This window comes from Phascolarctos cinereus, unplaced genomic scaffold, assembly GCF_003287225.1.
Source record: "Phascolarctos cinereus isolate Bilbo 61053 unplaced genomic scaffold, phaCin_HiC Scaffold_1;HRSCAF=81, whole genome shotgun sequence".
In the NCBI taxonomy this organism is placed as follows: domain Eukaryota; kingdom Metazoa; phylum Chordata; class Mammalia; order Diprotodontia; family Phascolarctidae; genus Phascolarctos; species Phascolarctos cinereus.
The window spans coordinates 168,050,371-168,075,999 of NW_027555514.1; the positions used below are offsets into that span (position 1 = coordinate 168,050,371).

Here is a 25,629-nt window from a genome sequence, read left to right on the forward strand (position 1 = left end):
AAAAGTCCTATCTGAAGTTTTTATCAGTGCCTTGGAAGAAGATATAGGAAGCTGCCAAACCTTTTAGATTACTTCACCCGTGTTCAGTGGGGCAGGAAGTTGAAATGTGATTCTAGGCAGTCTCACATTTTAATGCCTTCAGCTTTTTGTCCAGGAAGCTTTCAATGTTTTAGAAGTATCTTCTTTGTCATTCTCAGTCTGTCAGTCGACAAGCATTTATTAGAAGCTCTGCGCTAACCATTGGGGATACAAAGAAAGGGAAAGCTATAGTTCCTGCCTTCATAGAGCTCCCGTTCTAATGGGGGAGATGAGATGTAAGTAAATAACTAAGTCCATAGAAGACCTATTCATCGTCATGAGAGGTTCTCCCATCTCGTGGCACGAGCAGCTATAGGGACCAGGCAAAGTCTCTGGGACAAGGTAGGATAGGAGCTAAGTCTTGAAGAAAGTCTGGGAAGCTGAATGTGAGGAGGGAGACTATTCCAGGCATTGGGGATATGGAATGCAAAGGCTAGGAGAGATATGGGAGGTGGAGTACCATGTGTGATGAGCAAGTAAGCTGATGTTGCTTGAGTAAAGTGTAAGAAGACAGGAAGTGGCCAAATTCCAAAGACATAAGAAAACTTTAGATTTGATATGGGAGGCGATTGTCTTGGTAATACGGATAGGCAGCAAGTAATTTGTTTCCTACTCTGCTGGTGGTTTGTAGAGAGTATTGAAAGTTTTTGTTTCTTTTAAATTTGGGTAGAAGGAAGAAAAAAATAAATGCTAGCTAATTGGAAAAATAAAAGAGGTGGGGAGGATAAGGATCACATTAACTAAGGCAGTGGCCGAGAAACTGACCTAGAATTTTAACTCTCAGCTCAGCATCCTATGCCTTCTACCACTGTCTCACGGCATGTTGTTATCATTGTTCAGTTGTTCAATCATGTCTGAATCTTTGTGACCCCATGGACCACACTGTCCATGGGGTTTTCTTGACATTGGTTTCCCATTTCCTTTTCTAGTGGATTAAGGCAAACAGAGATTAAGCCCAGAGTCACACAGCTAGTAAGTGTCTGAGGTCAGATTTGAATTCAGGTCTTCCTGACTCCAGGCCCAGCGCTCTATTTACTAAGTCATCTAGCTGCCTTCATGGCATGTACTTGTAAGCAAAGGGAAAACCTAGATATATTTATAACTGGTTAATTGATTGTGTCTTGAGTGTTCTGACAGCTCTGTCAATTTGGAGAAAGAGTCCTGGTGGCATGGTGCAGGTCTCTGTCCTTGGGTTTTTTCTGTTTGAAGCTTTTAGCAATGCCTTGGAAGAAGATATAGGAGGCATACTTATCAAATTTATAGATAAAAAATCTGTAGGAACTAGTTAATATATTGAAAGACAGACTTAGGATAAAAATATCTTGACAAACTAGGACAATGAGGTTAAATCAGGAAGACGAAACTTAAAAGGAATGCATGTAAAGTCCTGAATTTTCTTGAAAAATCAGTTATACAGGATCAGAGAAACCTAACCTGTCAATGCTTTAGGTGAAAATGTTTGACAAATATGTGTGTTTGTACTTAATTAGTAATCTTCCTTTCTATCCCATTGTCTTGAGCAAGTATCAGTTTATATTGCATTCCTAAGGTCATCATTTAGCTAAAATTTTGCCTCTATGCGTGTGCCTGTATTCTCTATTACACATCCTTCTGTTGAGCAAAAACAAATAAGAAACCCTCCAAAACCGCAAAGCCAAAACAAAAAACAAAACCGTTTATGTAAAAACCAGCTGGGATTTTTAGCTTATCGTGAGCTGGGCAAAGGCTAATATTTACTTAAAAAGCAAAAAAAAATGGTATAGTTTCCAGATTAAGCATCCTCCCATAGGAAGGAAGGAGAAGAGAAAAGAAGAGGGAAGGAGGGAGGGAATATGGAGTGAAGGAAGGAAAGAAAGTTTGGAATCAGAGTGAATCAAGAAGCATTTATTAAGTATATGTTGCTGTTCAATTGTGTCACATTCTTTGTGACCCCATTTTGTGTTTTGTTTTGTTTTTGGCAAAGATGCTGGAGTGGTTTGTCATTTTCTTCTCTAGCTCATTTTACAGGGGAGGAAACTGAGCCAAACAGAGTTAAGTGACTTGCCCAGGGTCACACAGCTAGTAAGCGTCGGAGGCCAGGTTTGAACTCAGGAAGATGAGTCTTCCTAAGTCCAGGCCTGGCACTATGTCCATTGTGCCACCTAGATGTCCTTTATTAAGTATATGCTATGTGCTAGGCCCTGAAGACATACATCCAAAAATAAGACAGTCATTGCTTTCAGTGAACTTACATTTGACTGGGGGAGGATATATGTTCACAGATACATAAATACAAGATGTATACAAAATAAATACAGAATGATTTGGGGTGCAGGGCACTAATAACCAGGGGAATCAGGAAGGGTCTTTTGAAGAAGGTGGCCTTTGAATTGAATCTTGAAGAAAACTAAGAGTTACAAGAAAATGATGAAGAAGAAGAAGATTACAGATATGACAGACAATCTGTGCAAGAGATAAAATCTCACATACGGGAAACAGAAAGTAGACTAGTTTGGCTGAAATGTAGAGAGCATGAGGGGGATTAATGAATGAGCAGCCTGGAAAAATAATGTGGATCATGAAGGGCTCCCCAAACTGAGGAGTTTGTATTTTATTTTAGTGGCAATAGAAAGCCAATGAAGATTCTGGAGCAGGGGAGTGATGTGGTCAGAGCTTTGTTTTAGGAATGTCAACTTGTCAGCTGTGTGGAGAATGGATTGGAGAGAGGAGAGAAGGGAGGCAGGGAGAACAGTTAGGAGGCATTGCAATAGTCCAAAAAAGTCTGAAGGGTGAAGGCTATGTGAGTGATAGAAGGGAATGAATGGAAGAGTTGTTGAAGAGGGAAAACTGACAAGACTTAGGTTTTGTTTGTTTGTTTATTTTGTTTTGGTTTTTTTTGGTGAAGCCATCAGGGTTAAGTGACTTGCCCAGGGTCACACAGCTAGTAAGTGTCAAGTGTTTGAAGCTGGATTTGAATTCAGGTCCTTCTGACTCCAAGACCAGTGCTGTATTTACTGCGCCAGCTAGCTGTCCCAAGACTTAGTAAATGATTTGATATGGCAGGTGATGGAGAAGATAGAGATTGAGGACAACTACAACATTGAGAACATGAATGATAGAAAGAATGGTGGCCCTCTCAAGCTAAACAAGGAAGTTAAGAGGGTCAGTTTGCAAGGAAAGCTAACGAGTTCCATTTTGGATATGCTGAGATGCTTCTTGGACATCCCAGGTGGACATGTCCAGAATGCCATTATGGAGGCAGGATGCAAACTCAAAAAGGAGATGAGGTCTGGATTTGTAGATCTGGCAGTAGTTTGCACAGAGATGGTAGCTGAATTCATGGGAGCTGATGAGCTCACCAAGAGCGTGATTGCTTTTCTCAGTGATAGCTGTAGGTCTGGGCTGTTAGCAGGGCAAGTGGTCTGGAGGACACTGCCCTTCCCAAGGGTCTTGGGTTAAGGTTTCTGGGTAAGCTCCATGGGGATCTGAGGGGAGAGGGTGGTCAAGATGATGGTGGTATTTTGTCTTGCCTGGCACATACCACCTCACATCTCTTCCTCAGAATGCCTTACTGCCACAGTTCACTTGTTTGTCCTGCCTGTGGTGGGTCAAGAGGATAAAGATTGAGAAAACGCCATCAAATGAGCAACAAAGAGTTCATTGGTGATCATGGAGAGAGCATTTCAGTTGAGTGTTGAGGATAGAAAGCAAATTGCTAGGGGTTGAGAAGTGAGTAGGAGGTGAGACAGTACAGTCAGTGAGTGTGAACAGCTTTTTCTAAAAGTTTGGCTATGAATGGAAGGAAAGATCTCAGATGATGAATTGAGAGAATGGGAGGGTCAAATGAAGGTTTTGGTTTTTTTTCCCTTAAAGGGGAAATCTGGACATGTATGTAAACAATAGCAAAGAAGCCAGTGAATTGGAGAGGTTGAAAATTAAAGGGGTGGTGGTGGTGGTGGAGGATGCTCTCATTTTAAAGGACAGGCTCCCAGAGAAGACAGGAAGAAATAGGAACAAAGGCACAAAGAGAGAGGTTTTAGCATTGGCAAGGAAAAAAGAGACCTCATTATTCAAGAGGGTCTGGGTCGTCTTATTAGCAATATGACCTTGAGTAAATTGAGTTTTTCTGACCCCCGGTTTCCTTATCACTAATATGGGGATGGCAATACTTGAACTACTGCTCAGGGTCATAGGGGATATTAGTGTGGTCAAGGATGTTAGTGTGTGAGTGTTACAAGGGTTATGTTTATTGGAAAGTCTGCAGTGAGTTCATAGGCATGAGTAAAAACAGTCTCCGGAGTAAGGACATTTTTCTTCTTAGAAAAATCCCCTATCTGCCTTGAGACCTTGGCTACTTTGATAGAATTGGCTGGTGAAGAGACAACAACTTGAGCTATTTCTGACACCTTTTCCTCATAATAAAAGAAATATTCTTAAAAACATTTTTTCAAATTTTCTTTTTAAAAACTGTGAACTTGACAAACACCAATATGGATTTCCTTATACAAAGAAAAGGAAGGTTATATGTGAAACTGTGAATCTCTGTTTTATATGGATTTTAAAGAATTATATGCTAAATTTCACACAGTAGTACCCCTTCTGTACCCCCTTCTGAACTTCCTTCTGCTCTTATATGCATTTTACAAATATTTCATTAACATTCTTTTCTTTCTCGTCTTTTCAAAAGTTTCACTATCACTACTCTTCCTCTTTCCCCCCAAAGTCTCTGCCTCATAACAAACAAATGCAATTGAGCAAAAGAAATTCACACATTGATCATGTCTGATAACAGTGCTTTCTTCACTTGCAATCCATCATCTCTTTTCAAAGAGATGAGAAGCATGATTCATTGTCATTCTTCAGAAGTCATGGTTGGCCCCTGTGTTGATCAGAGTTCTTAAGTCTTTTGAAGTTGTTTCCCTTTATAATGTTGTAACCAGTGTATAAATTGTTTCCCAGGTTTTGCTCACTTCTCTCTGCATCAATTCATACAAGTCTTACCACGTTTCTTTAAACTGGTACCTTTTGTCATTTGTTAGGGAGGAGGGTGAGCATAGTGGTAAGGGGACTGGAATGCCATATACCATAAGAAATAGTTAAAGGAATTGGGGGTTGTTTAGGTTGGAAGATATAGGATGAAGATCTGGGTATGTATGTTGGCTTTTAGTATTTGAGAGGTTGTCATGCAGAAGAAGGCTTGGACACTTGTAGCACCAAAGGGCAGAACTAAGGTCAGTGGATAGATGCTATAGGGAAGCAGATTTTGGTTCCAAAAGAGGAAGACCTTTCTAACAAATAGAACAGTCCAACAGTGTAATAGTGGAACTGTGGAACTCTAGGTCAGTGTAGGTGTTTCAGTACCAACTGATGTGTAAGACACTCAGGTATGGTATGCTGGAAAGATCAGTGGATTTGGAGCCAGAGGACCTCCATTTAAAGCCTGCCTTTGTTGTTTGTGCCGTGTGTGATGTTGGGTAAGTCATTTAACCACTTTGGGTCTTATCTTCATTTGTAAAACGGAGGGGGGTGTTAAATGTCTTCTATTTCCTTTTAACTCAACATCTGATTCTGTGATATTGCAGAGGGCATGCATGCATCAAGCAGAGAGTTAGACTAGATGAAGTCTATGACCTTTTGACTGTTAAGATTGTATGATTCCTTTGTATTACATAGTTCCATTCTTTCGGCTGTGCTTGCTTTCAGGGTTAGGACCTTAACCTCCCTCTGTACTGCTCTGCTCCAGGTTCTACGATGAGATCAGAACCCCTCTACTCTCTGATATCCGAATTGATTATCCACCTGGCTCTGTCGAGCATGTTACCAAAACTCTTTTCCCTAATTACTTCAATGGGTCTGAAATCATCATTGCTGGGAAGCTGGTTGACAGCAAGTTGGACAACCTGCATGTGGAAGTCACAGCAAGCAATAGTAAGAAATTTGTGGTCCTCAAGACAGATGTTCCTGTTGCGTCCCACAGCACAGGGAATGATGTCACAGGGGTTTCTACTCCAGAGGGCCAAGATGCTGACCGAAACTACATCGAGCGGCTCTGGAGTTACCTTACTATTAAGGAGCTGCTGACCTCGTGGCTGAAGAGTGATGATGAACAGGAGAAAGAACGTTTAATGGAGAGGGCTCGGGCTCTTGCAGTGCATTACCATTTCCTCACCCCTTTCACTTCCTTAAAGGTGAAGGAGTTGGCCTCTGAGGCAGCTCCAGTGGCAACAAAAGAAGTCTATGGCAGTTCTGCAGCAGTGGGTCCAGAGACAGTTGTGCAAAGCTTGCAGGGAAAGAAGATGCCACCAGGTAATGAGGCCATGATGGCAGTTTTTGGAAATTGTTTACTTAGAATTTCTGTTTTCTTTTTTTCAAGGCTAGAGTTCTTTCTGTAAGAGACTAGATTTCTACTTTTTCCCCTTCCCATTAGATTCAACTTAGCTTACGTTTAGCTCAAGTTATTAAAACAGAGTATGAAGTTTCTGGACTTGGGCTGTGTCAGGCTATGACTACTGCAAAATGTTTAGAAAAAGTTACATTTGGCTTAGAAAAGAAACACATCCCATTATTATATGACATATCAATAGCACTCTGTATTTTCAAAAACATCAGTATTGGATTAAATTGTGTTCCTGAGGGGCAAATATGTGTGTGTGTGTGTGTGTGTGTGTGTGTGAGGGGGGAGGGGTTTGCTCATTACAAATACAAGAAAAAAAGTCAAAGACCTGGAATTATTAGAAAATTTTCCTTTCATTTGTTTTATTGTAACTCAGAGTCTACCAATAAATTAAGCTTTTGTTAAGCTACTATAGACCAGTCATTATGTTATGTACTGGAGATGCAAAGATAAAAACAAAACAGTTCCTGGCTCCAAGAAATTTATATTTTAATAGGCAAGACATTACGTTTATGGGAATATGTAAAACAAATAAAAAGCTGATAAAAGGTAATCTTGAAGGGGAAGATACCAGCTGCTAGGGGCAGAATGGGGAGGAACAGGAGAGACCTCATGCAAAAGATGGCATTTGCATTGAGTCTTGAAGGGAGCCAGGGTTTCCAAGATGCTGAGGTGAAGAAGAGAGAAGTAGGCATAGGGGACAGCTAGGGCAAAGGAATGGCATGGTGTTGGAATACGGTGTGTGAGAAACAGCAAGTTGACCATTTTGACTAGACCACAGAATTTGTGGAGGGGAGGAGCGTGCAAGAAGACTGGAATGGTAGTATGTTGCTAAGTTGTGAAGAGTTTTAAATGCCAAACAGAGGTGTTTATATTTCATCTCAAAGATAGTAAGGAGTCAAGTCAAATCAACAAGCATTTATTATGTGCCAGGCGCCATGCACTAACAAAGCACAAAGAAAGGGGGAAAAAACAGTCCTTGCTTAATGGGGGAGACAACATGCAAAACTCTCTCTTTCTCTGTCTCTCCGAATAATGTATAAGAAGACTGGAAAGGCAAGAAAGGAGAAAAGGGTCAGGTTATGAAGGGTTTGGAATGCCACAGCACTTTACATGGGATCCCAAAGTTGACAGGGAGCCATTGAAGTTTACTGAGTGAGTTTTTTGGGGGGCAGGGTGGGAATGAAAAGTTTATGGAAAACTACTTTGTCAAAAAATAGAAAAGAATTTAGAACAGAGCCTTAGAGTGTGGGGAAGTAAAGTTTCTGTCACTAGTATTATTATGCTTTGGGGTTTGTGGAACCAGGGATTGGATAACATGTTTTTAACTCTTTAGGTTAAATAATCAACAAGAATATATTAAGTGTCTACTTTGTGCCAAATACTGTGCTGGGGACTATGAATACAAAGACAAAAGTGTAACAGTCCTTGCCCTCCAGGATTACATTGTATTAGGGCAGACAACCTGTTAAAAAGTACATACTTGCAAAATATATAGCCAAGGTGAGAGGCAGCCAACTGAGCCAAATCAGAGAGCCCAACCTAGTGGCATGTGCTTATATGTCTTGGTTTTTTCCTCTAACCCTACAAATATGTGTCACCAAATTAGCCGAACAACATGGACTCTTGAAGCTAGGTGAAAGATGATGATGGTAAGATGCTTCTATAGCAAAGCATGGAAGTTCCTTAAATGAGTTTGTACCAGCAAAAGTAGAATAATTTTAAGAAAGATTTGAACCAGGTTGTATAAAGAATATTATTTTGTGCCATTGAGGCCATGTGACAGGGAAAATTACTTTTGTGAATGACATTGTTATTGTAGCCCTATGACAGTGACCCAGATCTCAGTAGTTTCAAGAGGGATAAGGCTCAGATGCTACAATGTCCAGAGGACCAAAGACAGAAATGAGAAAATAAGCCAACTGATTTCTCTAAGGAATATCTCTGAAATGATTTTCATGAGGTGTCAATTGGTGCTTAAAATAATCTTCATTTCCTTAAAACCATGATGATTTTGTTGAGTTTCTCTGGGAAATACAATTCACCAAGGCCCATGAATCATCAAAGCATTCACCTCAGTTGGATAATCCCTTTCCTTTATATTCAATTTTCATTCAGCCAGCATCATATTGGCCTGGGACCATGTAGAAAGAAGTCCAAGAGAATGAGGTAGAGAAAAATATTGCTCTTTAGGGGGATGCTTGAAGGGTGGAAAGGGTTTGGACAACATATTAGGAGTTTTTCATCTTTAACTTCCGAGAATTAAGACCTGTCTTTATGAGATGAGATACAACCCAAATACAGTTGCAAATTTTTATTAATCCAAAGAAAATGGAAATAAGATATTCATGAGTAAGATGTTAAGTTGTTCTTTTGCTGTGCTCACCACTTTTGCCACACTCTTTGTGCATCCAAAGTTGATTATTATTAAATCATTCATATATGGCAGAACATGTTTTCCCAATAATTCACAGAAATTAAAAAAAAAACCTTATGCTGCATAGAATAATCTAATCATGAAAATTAAGACTCTGCAGTTCAAGCCTTGGTATGTATCTTCTGAGGCAGAATTTTTTTTGGTAATTTTCAGACTTTCAAGCACATCAAATGTACATGAAAATTGACTCATCTTACTTTTCTTCTCCCTGCTCCTATTCTTTTATTTTATACATTTTAACAGTGGCTGCTCCATTTTTCTCCTTTCTAGAACCTGATTTCAAGAAACAGTACAACCCAAGAATTAAAATCTCCAAAACATCAGGTACAGAAAAACAATATAAGTGTGGATGGATTAATTGAGGTAAATCCCTTTTCCCACTTTGGTTGGGTCTGTCTAAATGAAGGTGAGTAACTAGTAACTTCTTAAAGCCCATCCAAATATTCTCCTGTAGTATAGGAGAGCAGGGATCCCCTTCATCTGGCCAAGGCCAACAGCTGTGAAACAAATGCCAAAAGAACCATCATTACATCATTGTACTGAAGCTTGGGAGATAACACAGTAAATGAAGAAGTGGCAGGAAGGATTGATAAGAGGGGTACGTTTCAATAATTGTGCTAGCTTTAAAAGCTAAATTGTTTTAAGTCTTCGAACTAGGCAAGATTCCAGCCTCCAGTCTTAGAGATAGCTCTGAAATGAACTTTGCATATCTTTGGCCTCAGAGGGGAAGCCTATACCAAAATGTCAAAAAACTCTCTTTTGCAAACTTCCTGAGTTTACAAGAAAGACCAGATGGAATGACAACGGAAAGCCTAAGGTTTTTTTTTTCCCTCAAGAAGTTAAAGTCTTTCGACCCTAAATCTCTGTTATTGCTTTTCTGATTATACTATCCATTGAGTAGTTCATAAGGCTAAGTAAAGCTACTCAGCTTCCAACTGACATAATCTAATTCCTTTGAGCACACACATTCCTTGTGAAATGCTTGCAAATCTCTTTTGGATGTTACGTGAAACTTGATGATCTGCACATTTCTTCATCTGGAGTAAATAACATCATTTCCTATAAGTATGTAGGGGAATTTGGGTAGAAAAACGTTTTATAAATAAATAGAAAACCTTTTGTTACCTGACTCAGATATTATGTTACCATACCCAAGAAAAGCAGAAACAATAAGTGACAACTTTCTCTCCTTGACGTTTTGGTTTCACCAAAAAAGACATAAAACTTTGTGTGTATGTGTGTGTATGTATGTGTGTGTATGTATATCTATCCATCTATCTATCTATCTAGAGGACCTTTCTTCTAGAAAATTCAGAGTCAAGCATGGTATATTTTGCCAGATTCTCCCAATGCATTTTTGAGTAATATTGGTGAGATTCTGGATGTAGGGTAGTGCAAATCAAATCCAATAGTCAACAGGCATTTATTAATGTGCTAGGCACTATGCTAAATACTTGGCATATTACTGAAAGATGAAAATAATAGGCTCTGTCCTCAAGTTTACATTATAGTCAGAGAGACAACATATATAAAAATGAGTACATAAAAGATATATACAGAGTAGATGGAAAATAACCTTATAGGGGAAGTCATTAGCAGCTGGCAGCAGGTGGAGGTGGCAGGGTGGGGAGTGAAGGTGCCACTAAAGGTTTCCTAAAGAAGATGGCATTCTACCAAATTCTTGAAGAAAACCAGGGATCTAAGAGGGGAAAATGAGGAGGGAGAGCTTTCCAGGCATGTGAGACAGCCAGTACAAAGGCACAGAAATAAAAGATGTAGTGGGGGTGGGGGTGAGTGGGAGGATGATGACATGTACACTTTGGGAAAATCACTGGCACCTGGGTGGAGGATAAACTGGAGTGGGGAAAGACTTGTGACAGGGAGATTAATCAACAATTTATTGTGATAGTCCATGGACGAGGTGATGAGAGCCTGAATTAAAGAGGGGAATGTATCTAAGAGATATTTTGAAGATAGAAATGACAATATTTGGTGACTAATCAGATACATAGAGTGAGAGCAAAGAGTTGAAGATGGTATTGACTTTGTGATCCTGGGAGACTGGGAGGATGGTGATGACCTAGGGAAGTTCAGAAGAGGGGTAGGCTTTGGGAAAAAGATGATGTTTTGTACATGTTAAGTTTGAGATGTCTATGGATCATGTAATTTGAAATGTTAGCAGGCAGTTGGTGTTGTGGGACTGAAGCCAGGGAAGGGATTAGAGCTTGATGTATAGATCTGGGAATTATTTGCACAGAGATAAAACCCATGGATGCCTAATGAGATAGTGTAGAGAGTAAAGACAAGAAGAGAAACAGGAAAGACCAGTGTTGAGAAAACCGAGGGAGGAGAGAATGTTCTAGAGGAGGTGATCAATGATGTCAGAGGGAGCAGAGAGGTGAAGGATGAGATGTGAGAAAAAGTCATTAGATTTGGCAATTAAGAGATCTTCAGTAATTTTGAAGAGGGCAACTCAATTGAATGGTGAAATTGAAAGCCAGATTACAAGGGTTAGAAGAGAGTGAGACAGAGAAAAGAGTAAGTGGAATTTTTTTTGTTTAGCTGAGGAGAAACATAGGATGATAGCTTACATGGACAGTTGGATGAAGTGATGGGTTTTCTTAATGGTAGAGGAGACAAAGGCTTGTTTGGAGGCAAGAGGTATGGAGAGATTGAAGTGAGGGAGAGAGAGTGGAGAAGATAGTGGGGAAAATTTGCTAGAGATGATAGGATGGGATGGGATCAAGGGAGCATGTAGACACCTTGGCCTTGATAAAAAAGAAGGGTCACCACTTCATCAAAGTCTGGAGTGAAGGAGATAATGGTGGATGATGTCAGGGGAATATGAAGAAGGGGATAAGAGGAAGCTTGTGGAGTATGGCCTCAGGATTTTTTTGGTGGCAAATTATGAGGTGCAGTTAAGAGGTTAAGGGGTGAGAGTGTTGTGGGAAGTTTGAGGAAAGAAGAGTAGATTTGGAACAGCTGCTGTGGTGAGTGAATAAAGAATTGATTAGGGAGGAGTAGAAGGATTACCTTGCTGCAGTGGGGGCCAGTAAATATTAGATAACATAAATTTTAGTGGAACCATATCAACACAGTTTTGAAAGTTCCTCTAGCTCCCTTCAGCAGCTTGTGCATAAAAGTAATGGAGGTTGGGGGGGAGTATTATGTCTAGTGCTGGCATTTGGAAAAACATGATTGGTTTCAAGACAAGGGGGCAAAGGACTTGAGAGTAGAAGATAAGGTAGCAGTGAGCTAGTTCGCTAAGGAAAGAGTATTGACTGCCCTCAGAGTCTGGAGCCCCGAGTTTTAAAGGTCCTGGCTTCATCATTGATTGATGTGCCTGTTGGTGAGTTACTTCTCTGTGTCTGTTTTCTAATCTGTAAAATAAGGACATTGGACAAAATGTGCTTTAAGGTTTTTTCTAGCGCTAACATGCTGTGACTTTCTGGGTTAGTGAAATCTATACACAGGTTCTCTGAGACAATGATTAACCTAAAAGTCAAGGAAGATAGAGTCCTCCCCTTCCCGCTGCTTATGACCCCCAAAGGAGAAGGTGTTCAGGCTCACATTACTTAGTTAATAAATAACTATTTAGGGGGAACTAAGTAAACATGGGTATTTGGTATAGGTCTCAGGGGGAAAAAATTAGACTATAAGACAAGAGACTTATGCATAGAATGAGTAAGAACTCAGTATCAGAAGAATTTACTTGACCCTGTACACAAGGATGTAAGGCTCAGATCATGAGCTTCTTATTGCAAAATTCAGGCTTAAATTGAAGAAAGTAGGGAAAACCATTAGAACATGTAGGTATGACCTAAATAACATCCCTTATGAATATGAAATGGGAGTGAAGAATAGCTTTAAGGTATTGGATCTGGTAGATAAATTGCCTGAAGAATTATGGACAAAGGTTCATAGTACTGTGCAGGAGGCAGCAACGAAAACCTCCCAAAGCAAAAGAAGAGCAAGAAAGCAAAATGACCATCTGATGAGGCTTTACAAATAGCGGAGGAAGGAAGAAAAGCAAAAGGTAAAGGAGAAAGAGGAAATATATACTCAACTGAATACAGAATTCCAGAGAATAGTGAGGAGAGATAAGGCTTTCTTAAATGAGCAATGAAAAGAAATGGAAGAAAACAATAGAATGGGAAAGTCAAGGGATCTCTTCAAGAAAATTAGAGACATCAAGGGAACATTTCACATAAAAAATGGGCAGGATAAACAGTAGAGACTTAACAGAAGCAGAAGAGATTAAGAAGAGGTGGCAAGAATACACAAAAGAACTATACAAAAAAAATCTTAACATCACAGATAACCACAGTGATGTGGTTACTGATCTAGAGCCAGACATCCTGGAGAATGAAGTCAAGGGAATTTTAGGAAGCATTGCTAACAATAAGGCTAGTGGAAGTGATAGAATTCTAGCTGAGCTATTTTAAAACCTAAAAGATGATACCTTTAAAGTGCTACACTCAATATGCCAGCAAATTTGGACAACTCAACAGTGGCTACCGGATTGGAAAAGATCAGTTTACATCCCAATTCTAAAAGACAATGTCAAGGAATTTGCAAATTACTGAACAACTGTACTCATTTCACACATAGGCAAGGTTATGCTTAAGATTCTGCAAGCTAGGTTTGGTCCATGGAGTCATGAAGAGTTGGACGTGACTGAACACCTGAACAAACAATAACAACACAAGGATGTACTTGAAAGGCAGTGTGGTATAGTGGGTGGAGAATTGCTTTTGGGAGTCAAGAAGACTTGGGTTCAAGTTGTACTTTTGATACATTTTGGCTGTGTGACTCTGGGCAAGTTACTTAACCTTTCAGGGGCAACTGGCAACTCTTTCCATTATAGAGCAGATGCAGATCAGTGCTGGCAAAGGGAGTTTTCACATTGGCAATGAAATCCTTTGCCAATGAAATCACAGGACTGGTTCTAAACAAAGTAGCTCACTTTAAGATTTACAAAGCAGTTTATATATATTATCTCATGTAATCCTCACCATAACCCTGTGAGAGAGATGTTATTATTATTATTAATTATTATTATCATCCTCATTTTACCAGTAAGAAAACTGAAGAAGAGAGAAGTTGAGTTGCCCAGAGTTGAGGCAGAATTTGAACTCAGGTCTTCCTGACTCCAAGTCCAGCATTCTATCCACCATGCCACCCAGATGCATAGTTGACATTTACATCATGTTTTAAGGTTTATAAAGTACTTTTCATGCTTTATCCCACTTGACCTTCAAAATTCTCTGAAGTAGATAATGCAAGGTTTACTTTTCCTCATTTTTTTACACAAGAATAACTAGCTAGCATTTATATAGCATTTCAAAGTTTGCAAAGCATTTTACAGTTATCTCACTTTATCCTCACAGCAACCCAGTAGGTAGGTGTTATGGTTATCCCTATCTTACAGAAGAGGAAACTAAGGTAGACAGTGTTTAAGTGACTTGCCCACCGTCACACAGCTAGTAAGTATTTAAAAGTGAACCACAGAGGTTAGAAGTCAGACGGCTAGTATGAGAAGAACTGGAATCCAAACCCATGTCTCCTAGTTCCAAATCCAATAGAAAAAGCCTATATTTAGAGCTGGAAGGGACCTCAGAAGCCATTTAGTCTAAACCCCATCATTTTACAGATGAAGAAACTAAGGTTCAGGAAGATTGAGTGATTTTCCCAAAGTTACCTATGTTAGGTAATAAGTGACAAGGGTAGGATTTGATCTTAGATCCTCTAACTCAAAAGCTGGCTTGGGAGTGGGCAGTTTTCAGTAGCACTTAAAAAAAATATGTGAATGTATGTTAATGATAATGTTGATGTCTCTCCTCCCCCCTCCTACCCCCCACCCCGACCATTGGTAGTGAAATCAGAATGAAAATTAGAAAAACTACTGAAAAAGAAGAGGCAGCTAGATGACCCAGTGAATAGAGTGCTGGGCCTGAGATCAAATTTGACCTCAGACACTTACTAGCCGTGTGACCCTGGATAAGTCACAACCTCTATTTGCCTTAATCCACTAGAGAAGGAAATGGAAAACCACTCCAATATCTTTGCCAAGAAAACCCCATGGACAAGAGTCTTGTAAAGACACAACCGAACTGAAAAAGAAGCAGTGTATAGGGACCTCCCTACTTCTATCCCACAGCCTTCTCTTATACAGTCAAACTCAATAACGGCCTTAAGTTTTCTTCTCTTTTCTTACTGTTAGCGGATGGAGACCCTCATTTTGTGGTGGACTTCCCTTTGAGCAAACTCACTGTGTGTTTTAACATCGATGGGAACCCTGGGGACATTCTCAGACTTGTCTCTGATCACATGGACTCTGGTAAGCTCCATCCTTGCTTGTGGAATTAAATGAAAGAGGGGGTAGAGGGACTTGTACACTCTACCATCACCGATGGGATCCAGATATCTAGCCCCCGCCATTTTTAGAGGACAAGAAGTCAAAGAGCCTGGAATTCCATCCATAACTATAGCTCTGTGTGAACTCAGCATTACAGCACAAGGCATATACTTTCACTGCTTTATGCCTCATTTCTTTAAAAAAAACTTTTTTATTATAAGTAACAATCATCGTCAAACACAAACATTGCAATATGCAAAAAAGAACAAGAAAAAGGATTATGAAAATGTGCACTTCTGTTATATATAGCTTTTTGTAATGTATGCATTAAAGGAGAGCAGTGGCAGCATGGTGTAATGGATAGAGAGTTGACTTCAAAGCCAGGAAGACCTGGGTTCAAACCCTGCCTCTGACACAAAGTGGCTGTGTGATCCTGGGCAGTCACTTCTCAGTGCTGTAGGTTAATGGTGGCAAACTCAAATATAAATTGAGGCCACTAAGTCATACATAACAATTGTTCTGGGTATATATTGACTTAGAGAATCACATATTAACATTATCTGTGTTTTATTGTATTTTTATTTATTTTGTTAAATATTTCCCGATTGTTTAGTAGTTTTTCAGTCCTATCTGATTCTTTGTGACCCCATTTGGGGTTTTCTTGGCAAAGATACTGGACTGGTTTGCCATTGCCTTCTCCAGCTCATTTTACAGATGAGGAAACTGAGGCAAACAGGTTAAGTGACTTGCCCAGGGTAACACAGCTAGTAAGTGTCTGAAGCCAGATTTGAATTCTGGTCTTCCTGACTCTAAGCCTAGCACTCTATCCATTTTGCTATCTAGCTGTCCAGTCCTAACTATCCTAAGGACTAAATCCTGCCTTGATTCCAAGATCAAAGGACTCAGCAGAGACCTTAGAAGCCAGGTTAGGCCCTTCCCCTAAAACCTCAGGGTAATTGCCAGAATTCATGTGGTTTCTTTAAATCATCAGTTCTGATTGCTATCTATGGAATGACAGTGCTTTTTTAACTGGAAACTCATATGGAGAAATCTCAAAGCACAACTGATAAAATGCTCAATTAGATTCAGCAGAGTCTGGCATCCCTTTTCCTTCTGTCTTTGTTTCCTCATTCCAGCAATGAGAGTTTTCAATTCAATTGAAAAAAAAACAACACCTTTTCTTAATCCCTAATATATGCGAGTCACTAAGCCAGGTGCTTGTAGTACAAAGGGGGAAAAATGTAGTGGTCTCTGCCATCAAGGAACTTACATTCAGTGATGTGAATAAAACACTAACACAAATACATAAAGATAGGGAATTTGAAGAGGGAAAGAACACCCAGCAACTAGGGGGTGCCAGGAAAGGCTTCCTGGAGGAGGTGGCACCTGAGTTGTCATCCCCTGGAATGGCTAAGAAGATGATATGGAACAGGAGGATTAATTAGGGAGAGTGAGGCTGTATTATACGGTAGTAACCTCTAATGACATATCATCTCTAGCCAGGGAGAACAATCCATGTCAGTACTTATTGTTTCATTAGACATTAAGGTATCTCGTGTAAGGCTGCCATTTGTAAGATATTCAGCCAAGCAGTATGAAAATCCACATCTTTATTTGAGAGAACTTCATTAAGTCTTAGGATATAGCATTGGAAGGGGACCTCAGAAGTTACCTAGGCCAACCTCCTCATTTTTCAGATGAGGAAACCGAGGCCCGGAGAGCTCAAGTGAGTTGTCCATAGCCACACAGGAAGTAGAGGCAAGATTCAAACCAAGGTTTTCTCCCTCCAAATCCAATGCTTATCTCGCTACACAACAGCCCCCCCCAACATGTTAATATCTTTTGTTTTTTACATCATGTTCGTTTAAAAATATACCCCTCCCTTCCCGCCTTCCACAGAAAGTTGTTCCTTGTAACAGACAAAATGAGAGAGAAAAAAGCATTTTAGCAAAGCTAACCAACATGTCAGCTGAATGCGACAGAGTATAAAATGCTTCATACCCATTGCCTCTCTTCTTTCCAATGAACTGAGGGAAACACTTCTCAACTCTTCTCCTCTTAGTTATTATGACTTCTTTCCATTTATCTTATATCCATTTGTAGATTATTTTCCTGGTGCCATTTACTTTCCTTTGCATCTGTTCATATCAATGTTTCCATCCATGCCCACTCTTTGAAAGATGCAGTGATGACATCCTAAGATGTCTGGTTAGGGCTATAGCAAGTGTCTCCTAATTGGAGACACACAGGATACCTTATCAGTCCTTGCGTCATTGGGCAAGAGGTGGAATGGGGTCCAAAGAGCTAATGCCAAGAGCCCCAATGTCACAGCCTTGTCAGTGTCTAGTCACCACTAGCTGGTTGTTGATGGCCAATTGTCAGTAGAATTCTGACTGTTCTGTTCACAGACAAAAAGGATCAAGTATTGTTGTCATTATGGTAGTGGTTCTGGCTTCTTTGTTTTGAGAATGGAACAATTTACCTAACCACTGTTTTGTTTTTCCATCCTTGCTTCATAAGGTGTCACAGTGAATGGAGAATTAATAGGGGCCCCAGCTCCTCCAAATGGCCACAAGAAGTATCGGACTTACTTTCGAACCATCACCATCCTCATCAATAAGCCAGAGAGATCTTACTTGGAAATCTCACCAAACAGGATTGTCTTGGATGGTGGGGACAGGTTGGTCCTCCCTTGCAACCAGAGTGTAGTAGTGGGGAGCTGGGGGCTGGAGTTGTCTATTTCTGCCAATGCTAACATCACAGTGACCATCCAGGGCACAATCACTTTTGTTATTCTTATTCATCTCTACAAAAATCCAGCTCCTTACCAGCGAAATCATCTTGGCTTCTACATCTCCAATAGCAAAGGACTCTCAGCCAATTGTCATGGGCTTTTAGGTAAGGTGTGTGTGTGTGTGTGTGTGTGTATGTGTGTGTGTGTGTGTGTGTGTGTGTGTGTATACACGTGTGTGTGCTCACTTGTGTTTGGCTCGAGCTTCCCTTCTATTTATACTGAGGCAAACAATTAAATTCTTTAACTTGAAGTTGATGCTGCTGACATTTTGTTCTTTTCTCCCACCCTTTCTCCCTTCTTCTTTCTTGTCTTTCTGTCTTCTCCCACTCCCCTCTCCTTACTCCCCATTCCTCTTTCTTCCCACTTCCTTTCATTTAATTGGTATAGGAAATTCCTCGTGAGGAAATGTTATATTCTTAAAAGAGTTGCCTGAGATGTTAAATGACTTGCCCGTGGTCACACAGTCATTATGTGTCAGAGGCAAGACTTGAACTGAGGTCTTCCAGTCTATAAGACCAGCTCTCTCTCTCTAGGTGGCACAGTGGATAGGGCACTGGGAATGGAGTCAGAAAAACCCGAGTTCAAATCCAGCCTCAGACACTTACTAGTAGTGTGACCCTGGGCAAATTATTTAACCTCTTTCTGTCTGACTTTAGTTTCCTCAACTGTAAAATGGGAATAATAATAGCACCTACCTCCCAGGATTCTTGTGAGGATTAAATGTGATAATATTTGTAAAACATTCAGCACAGTGTCTGGCACACAGTAAGAGCTTAATAAATGCTTGTTCCTTCATCTCACCTCTCACCTCCCACCATGATCCTGGCTTTAGTTTCATTAGTTTTAGAAAATTTAATACGAATGCTTTCATATAACATAATATATGGAAGCATGGATTCCCATTTAGACATCCATAAAGACTTTCTGGGAATAGGAGGAGACTGTAGAAGCCAATGCATCCTGGGAACTATAAGTGAAAGGTTCTGTTTTCTCACTTCTCTGCAGAGTGGCATTAATGAAGTTCAAGCCATTATAGATTCCTTTGATGTAAATCCCCTGTGTTCTTAGGAACAGAGCTAGCAGTGATACTTTTACTTCGTTACTGACCATGCCAATTCCCGTAGCTCTCTTGCTGCAAATTAACAGTAAGACACTGTGCCAGAGCTAGGTTTATAAGGCTGGATTTCCTGTTATTTGAACCTGAGCATTTTAGCAAGGTCTTGTCCAGAGGTGGGGAGTTTCCACCATGTAGCCTGGAGGCCATATATGGCCATCTAGGTCCTCAAGAGCAGCCCTTTGAATCAGTCAATTGAATCAGTAAAAATACCAATCAATCAGGCACCTAGGTACTTAGATGAAATTGGGAATAAAATGTGACTGAAGGATATCCTAAAAAAAAACCTAGTCATTTGTTGACTAGAAGTTTGGTCAGAAAGAGGGATGAGGAGTAACCTAAATCTTTAGTTGTTTTCACTATTGCTGCTACCCAGTGACTGAAACAGAAGTCATTTTCTGTAGGAACCTTGACTCTTTATGCCTTCTTATGCCTTATGCCTTCTTTGAATGAGTCAAAGGGCTGCACTTGAAGACCTAGAGGGCCACATATGGCCTCCTGGCCACAGGTTCTCCACCCCTGGTCTTGTCTATCAAGAATGAATTTTGTTGTAGATTGGGGTCTAGAACCCCACTTACCTGGAGAAATTCTGTTTGTGAATATCAAAGTGAAATAGTCATCCCAATGACTATAGGACATGTCAGCCCTGGATATGAGAACATGTGGTAGGGAAATGACTTTTGAAGCTATCTTAATATATGCAGCTCTTCATACTACATCCCCAAGCAACTCAGCTACTCTACAAATGTCAAGCTGCACAAAGGGTAGGGAGGGGAAGCTTGGGGGAAACAGCCTCCTGTTTCTCACCTTCACTACCTCTTGCACACACAGTCAGTGCCTCACCCTATCAAGGGGACCTTGGGACTAGGTTACCAAAAAGACCTAGTCCTCCTTCCCTGTCACCCCTGCCTCTTTCTCTCTTTTCTTAGGGGACTGTGGCAGGGTTGGTGGATCTCCATGGAGCTAGTCTGGAAAATTTCCAATGCTAAGGTAATAGGCAACAGCCTATTACAAAACAGCCTCCAAACATGGAGAGAAAGGGAGAGACTTCTGGGAGGAGTCAAAGAAAATGACTGTAGATGTAGATCTTGAAAGGACTTTAGAAGACATGCGCTGTACCTCTTCATTTTACAGATGAGGAAACTGAGGCCTAGAGATGTTAAGTGATTTGTTCAGGGTCTCATAGATAGTAAGGATCTGAGATAGGATTTGAATCCTGGTTTCCTACCTCCATGTCCAATAACCCATCCACTAGCCCCTCTTTCCTCTCCAAATCTTAGACTGTGGTTGTCTTAAAGTTTCCCACTGATGTCAGAGCATTCTCCTTTACTGTCCTAAATGTTCAGTTAACCCAAACTGGAGCCAAATATTGTTATTACGTCTGTGCTAATTGGGTTTGACCGATGTTTGGTTCTTTTTTCCCTCTGTAGGTCAGTTCCTGAACCAGGAGCCTAAACTAACAAAAAAGCCAGTTGGCTCAGGCTCCAACCGGAACCGTACTGAGCCTTCAGTCTCCCAGGCAGACTTAAGCTCTGAGACCATTCTAAAAGTGAAAGAGCATCGGGTCCCAGTGTTTTGGAAACAGAGGAAGATCTACAATGGACAAGAGCAGATAGACTGCTGGTTTGCCAAAAATTCGGCCAAGCTCATTGATGGAGAGTACAGGGACTACTTAGCCTCCCATCCTTTTGATACAGAGACCACTCTTGGAGTAGGGACATCCCAGTGACTATAGGACATGCCAGCCCTGGAGATGAGAACACATGGTAGGGAAATGACTTTTGAAGCTATCCTAATGTATGCAGTTCTTCATACCACATCCCTGAGCAACTCAGCTACTCTCAGATGTCAAGCTGGTCAAAGGGTAGGGAGGGGAAGCTTGGGTGAAGAAGTTATTTCCTTCCTTCTTTCCCCTTTTTGCCTTTCCCTACCTTATCCACAGAGGAGAAAGAAGTGACAGAACTAAGTGGGAGATGCAACAAAACCTTGACATTGCTCTAACCTGGCACCACTCTTCTTCCATGTATCTCAGCACCTGCCACACATTAACCAGCTCCTTTGTGATGCAGGCTGATTGACTGGAGACCTTGCCTTTGATGTGGAAATGGCCGGCCTGGGTCAGCAACCTTGCCTTTTGCCTTACACCAATGCTTGGCGAGCTCTCCTTTATAAAACTTCTAAGTCCTCTGGATGCATGGCTAGCTCCTTGCATGGGAGGGCACCTCTAGCCTGTCTCTGGTTATAGCACATGGATTTGATAATGGCCAACAACTCTATTATTCCTTAGGAAAGTCTCCTCTGCGGTGTTAGCTCACCTTTTTAAAAATTAGCTTTTTTTTGGTTCACTGTAGGAATTGATATGAGATCAGTCCCTCTCTACCTAAAATCTTATTAGCTGGATTTGTAAATAACTGGACTTTGTTTATTGATATTTTCCTATTTATTTAGTTATGCTAAGTCCATAAAGGAGGGAAAATAACAAATATCATGTGTATTTGAACTAGTCTGCTTGGAATGCTGAGAATCTTGCCAGCTGTGTGTTAAGTCACTTACAAAGCCCTAGGAAATCTCTGGTTTACTCTGATAGATTCTGGATGATTTTTTTTTTCCGCAATGAAAGGTTCTTCAGGAGATGATGAACTGAGCTGTCCCAAGTGGAATTGGGGTGTGGCTGGGGAAGGGGCTGGCTTAGATTCAGTGCAGAATGACCCTGGCAGGCAAGCTAGCTGTAAGGGATTAACTTGCACATTGACTTACCAAACCTGAAAAGAATGCCAGCATCTCAGAGTTACATAGGCCAAGGAGTCAGAAATCATGGTGGGAGTGAAGAAGAAGTTTGATTTTTTTTCAGACCTTGGCCAAACCTGTGTCCCAAATGGAAGAGGGAAGGGTACAGTTGTAGGGGGCTGGGAGTGAAAATACCCCCCCCAAATGTTGTCCATTTAATTTTTAAACATACCATCGGAAGCCAAATTGTATTACTAAAGGAGAATAAGCCTGATAGTAGAAAGGAAGCTTTATCAGCACTCTTTTCCAAATATCTCTCCACCTTTGCTCTGCTGTTCATCATACTGTCTTTTAAGTGAAACAAGCCTACATCAGAGGAAGGTTGTCTGGGAAGTAGACAGATGCAGGGTGTATGGAGCCAAACAGAAGAGGGGTGCCAGGAATTTTCAGCCAAAGAAATATTTTCTTTTGACGAGAGCTGTATTAGAAGGCCAAGCGTTAACCTCAGGAGAGGTTCCTTATGTTAGGAGGACTGCCAAACCAGCCCTCGCATGAAATGTGAAAACAGCCCTAGCATTTGGGGAGAAATCAGAATTAAGAAAATTGTTTGCTGCTTTTGCCTTCCCTTGAGAAACATCAGAAATAGCCAAATGTCACCCATGTGGGACAGTCAGATCCAGACAGCTTCAGGGGTAGTAGCTTAGGTCACTTTATTGTCTAATTTCTCTAATCTCTCTTAAATCATCCACCTCTGTCCTCAACAACAGATGGCCAGGAATTGATCTCCTGAGTTGTCAGTTATATCGCTTATCCTGCTATCCATTTGTTCTCTCCCTCTCCTCTCTCTCCCTCCCCCCTCTGCCCCTCCTCCTCTCTCTCTCTCTGTCTCTCTCTTTCTGTCTCTGTCTCTCTGCCTATCTCTGTCTCTGCCTCCCCACCTCCTATCCCCTTTCTCTCTCCCTCAGTACTCTCTCAAAATAGGTGCTTGCTCTGAGACAATAGGTGCAGAGACAACTAGTCTAGACTTCAAGGAGGTGGTTATACATTTTGGCACTCACACAGAGAAGGGAGTAGCATGAGCCAGAACCAAGACCTAACTGGGCAGGCTTTTGATGGTCCTTTTCTCTTACTTTGCATGTTAGTGCCCAAGATGGGCAGATATAGCCGAGTTGAACCCTGTCCATTTTAAGTATTCAACAAAATCCAGACTGAGGACTTTAGATTAAAAGGATTTCCTGACGGTGAGATTCTTTAAAGGCAGAAACAGGCAATCATTTTACGGCCATTTTCCCTCAAGGTGGCTTTTCATATCTAAGTTCATTTGTCTATGCCCTTGCTAGATCTCCCAGTGGTAGCAGTAGTAGAGAAAGCTTACTTTTAAGCCAGGAAATACTAGGCTCAAGGCCCCCCTCTGGCACATAAAGACTGTGTGACCTTTGGTAAATCAGTTAACCTCTCAGTGCTTTAGGCAGCTCTCAGACTATAAATTAGGTAAAAGGAGCCGACCTGCAAATGGTAGAGGGAATTCCCTCAGCTTGGAGTTCCCTTACAACTATAAACCACAGATCCAGACCTTATCTCAGACTACAAATAGAATAGGAACTTAACTGAAGACTTTGGGTGAGGGAGTTCCTGGATCCATTATCAGAGGAAGAGGAAGAAGGGGCTGCCAAAGCCTTAAGAAACATTAAAACTCAGCCCTCCTTATTCCTCCTTCCCCTCTTTTGAGGGGCTTAGAACAACACTACCCCCATTCCTCCTACATTCTGCTCATTCTGCTTCATGACAGCCTTTCCTTGGTCCAAAAAGCAAGCATCTGCTGGGATTTTGCGATGCCTCCTTAAGACTTGTTTTAAGTGACTGCTATCCAGAGGTCCTTGATTTGCCTTCCTTACATCTTTGTACCTTTGGCATACCTAGACTTAAGACAGAGGTGCAGGACTCATTGATGGATCTTCCTTCCGGGGCTTTGGGAATGAATGGGATATCCAATTGGCTTTGATCAGAAATGCATTCTAATTTTCTGATCTTACTACCTCTCTTCAAGGGTCTAAAACAGAATGTGTACAAAGATGATGTATCTGGCCCACTTGGCGCTTTTAAGAACTAAATTTAGAGTTACACCATCTGGGTTGGAATTCTAAGGAGATTCCCCACTATATAACCTTGGGCAAGTACCTAACCTTTTTGTGCCTCAGTTTGACCATCTGTAAAATTAAGGGATGGGCCAGAAGATTTCTAAGTTCTTTTCCAGCTCTAAAGGGCTATTGCTGTAATAGGGGTTAAAGATCTGCAATAATTTCTTTGCCCTCTTTTTTTCGATTTCTCCCATGCACAGTGACATACCTGTGGGAAAAGCTGGCTAGAAGTCTGGATGTACTCTATGACTGAAAAGTTAAACTAGCCAATAGGATTTGACCAATGACCTTAGCCTTGCTCATATCACACTTTAAACAATTATAAGCATTTATTAAGCACCTACTTACCAAAGAACACAGTTCTAGGCACTGGGCACACAAAGACCTTAATGAAATCATCTTTGCTATCAAGGAGGAGTGACATTCTTTTAGAGGAAGACATGTGCCCAAACCAAAATGAGTTGACTAGACCACACACCTATTACCAGAAGTGAAACTTGTAAGAGCTCTCTCTGCTACTGGGAATATTCTGAAGTTGCCAAAAGTTCATGTTCAGTCCTTGGTGCTTATGGTAAGTTAGAAAGAAGGCAGGATGAGGCTGTTGTGTGAATTCAGTGAACTTGACCACAATCTTTCTGGTTTCCCAGAGGCACACTCTGGTATTCTACAATGGGGCTGTTCCCTGGCAAAGGATTTCTTTTGATTTGTACCTTTCTTATTAGGCAGCTATGGAGAAGGGACTTGTGTATGCACTCAGTGCATAAGGGTATTAATGAACAGGAATTTTAGAATCTTAAAGCTTTTTTTTCATTGCTATCTTTTGCTTTTACATTATCCCTATCCCTAAATATGTCTTCTTCCCCTCTCCAGTAAGACATCTCTCACAACAAACAAACAAATAAAGAAAAAATCAGTTCAGTAAAACTGATCAATACAACAGTGAACTGTGGCAATATATGCAGTGTTCTATATCCATAGTTCCCCACCTCAATAAAGAAGAGAAGGCACATTATTTCATCTTTTCTTTCAGAATAATTCTGTTGCACGGAATTCAATTTCTTACTTTTTTTTGTCGGGGGGGTGGGGTGGATTTTGGATTCTTAAGTTAATGGACAAGGGAAAGTGGCTTACATAAAAGTTTGAAACATATTGTCCCTTTCTCTTTCATGGGATGAATGTTCCAAGGAGAAGAATATGGACAATTCAGTGAGGTGCTGGAATACTCATTAGAACAAAAGGCAATTCCTTACAATTGTGTGCTATCTTTTTAACCTATAAAATAAACATATGCTAAATGACTTTGAGAATGCCATTCCCCCCCCCCCCCCCCCCCGAACACAAGGCAGCTTCAGTCTATAGCTTAGGGCCAACTGAGTGACTGGCAAATGTTGACAGTGATGATGGTAAGAGCAGTAAGTGTGGTTCAAGGAAAAGTTGGGTGTGGTAAGGGGCTTAGGGCTGAAGGGAGAGGCACAAAGTGTGCAGAAAGAACAAGTGCCTTGTGCTTGCGAGAGATGAAACTTAAACCATTTCCAGCTGTGTGACCTTTCGGGGATCCACTACCTGAATCTCAGAGAGAAATTAGCTCAGGACATTAGCTTTCCTAATGC

The 25,629-nt window shown here is 40.9% G+C and overlaps 1 protein-coding gene across 2 annotated transcripts in view; it reads left to right on the plus strand.

The window, feature by feature from the left end:
- The window catches only part of ITIH5 (inter-alpha-trypsin inhibitor heavy chain 5), a 95,149-nt gene extending 69,801 nt beyond the window's left edge, over positions 1 to 25,348 (plus strand). For both annotated transcript variants that reach the window (XM_020965021.2, XM_020965022.2), the window contains exons 10-14: positions 5,801 to 6,363; positions 9,159 to 9,212; positions 15,112 to 15,228; positions 17,767 to 18,144; positions 20,585 to 25,348. In XM_020965021.2, coding sequence (XP_020820680.1) covers positions 5,801 to 6,363; positions 9,159 to 9,212; positions 15,112 to 15,228; positions 17,767 to 18,144; positions 20,585 to 20,883 — 1,411 coding nt within the window. In that variant the 3' untranslated portion in view covers positions 20,884 to 25,348. The remainder of the gene's footprint in view (positions 1 to 5,800; positions 6,364 to 9,158; positions 9,213 to 15,111; positions 15,229 to 17,766; positions 18,145 to 20,584) is intronic.
- The last annotated feature ends 281 nt before the right edge of the window (positions 25,349 to 25,629 follow it).